Here is a 6,753-nt window from a genome sequence, read left to right as displayed (position 1 = left end):
CCAACTAGCTTCGCAATGTCAAGCTATCTGTTCTTTATTTAAGGATTTGCTTTTTCTGCTACTGTACATTTTTACTGCATTAAAGACACAATTGTCCTGCTTTTAACATTGCAGATTAATATTCGTACATCAATATTGGAGCAGTGCCTCAGGTTTGAGCTCAGCAAATGGATAACAGCATGAAAACAACAAGCACTAAACTTATCTGAAAGCTTACGTCCTCCTTTAAATACAAATTAAGAGTTATTCAGATGTTTTCTTCTTTTTTTAGAAAAGCAATTGTAAACAACAACTGACACTTTAAATGTTGTGCAAACTGTCCATTTAGCTCTTTTGAAAAAATGTCTCAATGGGTTTAAATAATTATTTTCAAGTGTTTTGTCCAACTTGCTCCTGCTTGTTTTTTTCTCCAACACAATGATAAAAATAACATTTATTAAGAGTGCTTTTTTATTATGCCCTTAAAAGTATTTTCTTTTACAAAAACAACTTGCTTCCCCATTTTTCAGCTAAATAAATTACACTATTCATAAATCAAACATGCAATCTCTTTTATCTTAATTCGTTTGTTTTCTTATCTTTGAACTGTTTCTTGTTGTTCTGAAGTAATCTGCAACATGTGTACTTCCTTAGGTCTATTGTTGTTATTGTTGTTCCTATGCATGTAGATTCAAACCAATGCAGTCTGAAAGTAAAGGTTAGTCCACGAATGTGATCTTGTGAGATGCTGACATCTTGTGTAGGGTTAACAAACTGCACCGTGAAGTCACAGTGTTTCTATGGCTACGGGTCTGCACAATTAACAGCTGGCTTAGTAATAGTCTGCAAAGGATGCAAAGAACAGTGTTGTTTCATTTTTTTTAAATCATGCAGCAGATTTTTTTAAATCATGCAGCAGATCATTTTGTTTATCACGATGCCAATAGTGGTTTCACTCACTCCTGCAGTCTCTCCAGGACTCTAGACAATGATCTTCCATATTCAATGCATACATGATATAATGTTAATGCAATAACAAAGTGCAAACTGTCATTGTACTCATTCTGTCTTATGTTTCAATATGTTACAATTCAAATCAAGTACTCAATTAAAGAGTCACTCAAATGTTTCTTTTGATCACACAATAATTAAATCATGTTCATGCAAAGTCTATGCAGAAGATCTTATCCACACACAGGTGCATGCACACTCCCACACAGACACAAAGAAACAGTTCCTCTAGCACAATCACAGCATGTGCCGTCATTCGGCCTCCTTGATGGTTGTCATGGAGATGTCATTGATAAGGTGGACAAAACAATTTCTCTTTTCTGCGTGCAACTAAAGAAATAAAAAAGTCCGGTGAGGCAGATTCAAATCTAACAGGCCTGTATCTGAATCAGAGCGCCCTGTAAGGAAAATACAGATCAGACATGGTGTGGCAGTGCCGGGCCGGTTGCTATAGTGCTTCACCTTCAACGCGTTCATTTCTGTCAACCTCTCCTGTTTGCCTCTGTTAACCCTGCAGAGCTGCTGCTGCTGCTGCGGGGATGGATTAACCATTTCTTAGACCTGCCTGACGACAAGCCTGTAACACTCTACTTTGTCTGAGGAGCAAACACAAGCTGGAAAACCTTGACTGCTGCAGCTCCCGTCTTCTCTGACTCTCTCTCTCTCACTCTCACACACACACACACACACACACACACACACACACACACACACACACACAACACACACACACACACACACACACACACACACACACACACACACACACACACACACCTCAGCACTGCCTGGGCACAGTCAGTAGCAGCTCTGCAACAGGAGAGTAAATGTCTGCCAGAGAAGACTAACCCTACTGAAGATTGGTAAGTAGTTCACACACTCTACAGGACATTTAGTATTCACTTATTGCTGTCTTCTTGTGACCTTTTGACATGATGTGGTAGGGAACTCAGAAGGAATCTGAATGTATGGATGATTTTACGCGTTGTGGTATTTAACAAGATGCTTTATATATTTATTTTCTCGATTTGAAAGCGCGTTCGGACATGTGCACAAGTAATAAACACCAGCAATTAGCATATGTGCACTCACACACACACGGACACACACAGTGATGTGAGTGGGCTCTTATGGAAGATGAGTGTTGAGCGAGGCTTGTTCAGGTGAAGTGGAGTTTTCTATTCTCAATCTGAAGGCAGGGTGGAAACAAACCACTGCAACATACTGTGCAATATTTGCATATAGTGGGCAGTGCTACTGAGTATTAAGACATGAACATATAAAAGAGACTTTCAGCCTCAATTTCAAGGTGTTCACCTCCATGTCAGGTGAACATTGGGGGAAATGTAGCCCTTTTTTACACACACTGTATCGTCATTTTAGGAGATCCACCTGTAATAAAGCTGATTCTAGGCGTGACATTTGTATTATAGTCTGTTGTTATTTCACATCTAAAGAAATGTGAAAACCAGTGTCTTAAAATTAATGGTAGAATGTGTTGTTGTACTTCACTTAAGTATTTACATTGTATGCAAACTATTTAATATCATTGAGAAATATTATACTTTGTACTGCTCTGTTTTTCTATAGAGTTATATTTAAAATCTATATAAGCATATTAAACATGATGCAGTGTTTTTCAGTAAATGAAACCAACCAATATAAAATAACTCAGGGTATACAAGGGTAAAAGAAGAGGATGACATTTTGTGTAAATTATAGGGTCACAGAAATATAATAATGAAGAAATACAATCTCTCTTAGATGAAGTGAAGTATAGTTATGTGCAGTAGGAGGCCAGGGCACATTAAAAACTGCAGAGTTCTGTTAAAGGGTTGACTCAATGATTGATATTTTGAACAGTAATTCGGCGAAAGTACCAACCAAAAAAGAAAGAGCATGATCAAATGCGCACCACCTCCATCTCATCTGTCAGGCATGCAGGTGGTGTTTGTGTTGGACGTGTGGCTGCCAGCGGAAAGAGCTCAGTTGTTTTCAGTGATGATGTAATTGCTGACGGCAGCAACAGGATAAGGGAGAAAAAGACGATGACAGAAAACATGACGTAGGCTTTTATGAGTGTACTTTTATAAGGTGACTAGCAGTGGAACTCATTGGACTGTCCAAGTACAGTGTAAAAAAAAGTGTATGTTGGATGGGAAGTCCAGCATTCAAACTCTTGAGCAAAATTACAAAAGTGTTAGCATCAGAATTTACCTAAAGCAGTTAAGGTATCATTGGGTTGGTCCAGAGCCATATATGGCTCTGGGTTGGTCCTTTTCCCAATACTATTATAAAACTGGATTATAGTTATTGATGCATTATTGTGAATATCACTTGCATTTTGAAGCTGCTAAAGGTGGAGCTAATTCAAATTACTTTTATATGTGCTGGTTAGCACATACCTACCTCATTTATTAGTTGAATTATATTTAGTTTTATTATTTTGAATCTACATAGTGCCTCATTTTGTCAAATTAATGTGGTAAAAAGTACATTATTTTCCCTTAAAAATAGTTTTCCACACACAATACTTGTTAGTATACATATTACATAGTTGGTTTTGGGCCTTTCATTCAATTTACTAAATATATTGAATGTTACAGATTTGTAAATCATTCCCTTTACTTAAACATATAGCAGTGTATTCTTGGTGTATTAATATAGGACATGTCGGGAAATGCTAATAGCAACACATGCTAATCATCATTCTGGATGATGAAGGTCAGCTTGTATGTGATTTCTCCTACACAGGGCAGAACGTACGAACATATGGAGACACAGTATGACGCAGAAGTGCAACATTATGCAGACATTTATATTCTCCTGTCTGAGACATTGTAACTGCCATCTTATCTGGTCTAATGGAGAGAAGCAAGGACAAACAGCACAAAGAGTGATAGAAAGTGTCTGCCTCTGCTGGTGCTGTGGAGGAGGAGCGCATGAAAAGGAGCTGTTGAATGGACCCTATATGCAAGAAGAAAAGACAAAAACTGTAAATGTTCAGCTTTTCCAAAGCCTTTCACACGCAAGTAAAGAGGATCAAAGATGAGAACCGGCCTAAAAAACTGAATGATAAATAAACTAAATGAAAGAGGGATTTTGCCGTTGTGTAATGTGTGAGACCTGGGAATGCATGATCCCAAAGTCACAACATGGGAATTAAAAATGTATCTGTGGCTTGTGAATGAAAATAGCTTTACTTTAGCATCATTTCCTAAAAGTGTTTTTTTTCCTTTCCACAGAAACCCATCTTACTACATCTCTGAAAGCCAGCAGCTTGGACCCAGAGGGATGGAGGCAGAAGGCAGTAATCCTGCGGTGGCGCTGGATTCAGGAAACCCCTTGTTAAGAGCGGTGTTCCTCCGTCGCCTGCGTCTCACACGGCTGCTCCTGGAGGGGGGGGCTTACATCAACGAGAGCGACAGCCAGGGCCAGACCCCCCTGATGGTGGCCTGCAGGACCCAGCATACTGACGCCCAGAGCGCCAGCCGGGTCAAGCTGCTCCAGTTCCTCCTGGAGAAAGGAGCGGACCCCAACATCCAGGACAAGGAGGGTCGCTCTGCGCTGATGCACGCCTGCCGGGAGCAGGCCGGCCCCGAGATGGTGTCTCTGCTGCTGGCTAGTGGAGCGGACATCAGCCTGGAGGACCAGTCCGGGACGTCAGCGCTGGTGTACGCAGTCATGGCTGGAGACTTAAAGGTTTTGAAGGTGTTGCTGGACACATGCAAAGCCAAGGGGAAGGAGGTGATCATCATAACCACTGATCATTTCCCATGTGGGAACTTACAAGCCAAACAGTACCTCAGCATGCCTTCTGTTGGTCCTCTTGATCAGATGGACAAAACGGCATCAGCAGCTCCTGCTTCTCCGTCTGAAATCCAGCTCATCACCTCACCCCAATGTAATTCCTCCTCTTCCTTATGTCCCCCTAAGAATGTCTTCTCGTTTAAAGAAGGCGTAAGCTCCCATCCTGGTTCCCCTTCTCGGTTTCAAAGGCTGGGCCACGTGGCGGGGTACGGCCTGCAGCAGCCCCTCATGAGGTTGAACTCTGAGCCCTGGCTAAAGATCCCAACGTCTCTGCTCCACCAGCATCATCATCCCGCCTCTTCTACAGAAAACAGCAAAGACCTCAACCAAATGGAGGACTTGCCTTTCAGAATTCACAAACTGGACAGCATAAATTCATCAGCAGAGACCTTCAGATGGTATGAAGAACGATTGGCAAGGGACAAAGGAGTAGAAGGAAAGAATGAATGTGACAAACATGTGGGACTAAATATATCCGTACCAGGTCTCCAGTCCTCCCACTCTGCCTCCCACCCTAACCTCCACTCTGTAAACCTTGGAACAGATTCCCTCGCCTCCTCTTCCTCCTTCTCTGGTGGCAAAAACCTCAGCACTCCACTTCACAACATGGCCTCTTCAAGCCTTCAAAGCATTATCCAAAGGCGCAAGCTTGGGGAGGACATCTACAGCTCCGACCCGCAGCTAGCTAGAGACATCCACTGTCTGCCTGAGGAGTCCCAGCAGAGAACAAGAGACCTTTTAGATGGCAAGAAGCTGGCTCCCTTACACTGCTCCGGCACAATGGGCTCCAGGGAGTCACTATCGAGTTTGGGTCCAAACAGGAGGGTGTTGTCTGGGTATGAGCGCAGAGGATCTGGGGCCTTCTTGTTGGACCACACCTCCCAAGCCAGGCCTAGATCGCTGCCCCCTCTGGCTCCCATCCTTAATGTGTATAACCTCGGCTCCAGCGCTGGGGGTGCAATCTGTGAGAAAGAGTCTGGCCTAAAGAGTTTCCTTCCCTCCGCTCCTCCGGGCCATCCCAAGGAGATGACCAGGAGGATGCTGCTGAGGAGACACTCGATGCAGACTGAACAGTTCAAAACCACTGCCTGAAATTCAGCCAGGAGGGAAGAGAAGTTTGTGTCTTAATGTGAAATATGGTGTCATGTGATTAAGTGTCTCTGTGGTGTAATTCAATGAGGAAACCAAAGAAGATATGAGAAAACAAAGCATCCTTATCGACTAAAGCCACAAACTTAAGGTACTTTCCTCTGCTTCAGCGTGCCGTCACTGTGTATATGGCGTCAGTGTTTGTAACACTTCCCTAAAGCCGTGTTAAGAGTTTCTTGCCTTGTATTGCAGAGCGAGCTAAAAACATAGGATCTGATATTGTCACCTTATGAAGCTGTTAAAGCTAGCATGTTAGCAAGAAGTTAAGACATCCATCAGACTTTGCTAAACACGAGCTTTAATCTGAAGTTGTGTTTCTAGCCACGAGAGATAAATTCAATATGTACACACCTTTCAGCTGACAGGCTTTGGTCTCCACCAGCTCCATGGGGAAATATGTGTCTCTTTAGTTGCTAAATGTTCCACTATGTTCACCAGCTAATTAATAACAGTGTCTGTCTTCTGTTTGTGCTGGACAGGTTGTGTATAATATGTTTATCACAACTTTTTTTGCCCGGTTGCTGAGCAGAATATGCAGGTTCAAAATCAAAACAATGCTAAAAGAAGCTAACAAGATGCAACGCGCTGAAGGGAACTTCATAGTCAGGTGATCATTCTCTGTGGTTTTGTCCCTACAAGCTATACTTTTCACATTAGAGTAAGGGTTGATGGGAGCATTATTTATTTATTCAACCCAACCTCAAGTTGAGATTGGTTCTTAACACGTTTCCCATAAATACTTACCATGTTCTTCGAAAATAGCTTGTAGTCTTAAAAATGTCTGAGAAGCCATTGTGTAAAAAT

General features: G+C 42.1%; 1 protein-coding gene across 1 annotated transcript; it reads left to right on the top strand.

Annotated features, from left to right (window-relative positions):
• The first annotated feature begins 1,736 nt into the window (after positions 1–1,736).
• ankrd34ba (ankyrin repeat domain 34Ba) lies at positions 1,737–6,753 on the top strand. Its single transcript, XM_034224174.1, has 2 exons — positions 1,737–1,853; positions 4,236–6,753. Exon 2 carries the CDS (start codon positions 4,285–4,287, stop codon positions 5,890–5,892), a length of 1,608 nt encoding a protein of 535 aa, XP_034080065.1. The 5' UTR covers positions 1,737–1,853; positions 4,236–4,284; the 3' UTR covers positions 5,893–6,753.

This window comes from Gymnodraco acuticeps, unplaced genomic scaffold (assembly GCF_902827175.1).
Source record: "Gymnodraco acuticeps unplaced genomic scaffold, fGymAcu1.1, whole genome shotgun sequence".
Classification (NCBI taxonomy): Eukaryota; Metazoa; Chordata; class Actinopteri; order Perciformes; family Bathydraconidae; genus Gymnodraco; species Gymnodraco acuticeps.
This window is presented reverse-complemented; position numbering and strand designations above follow the sequence as displayed.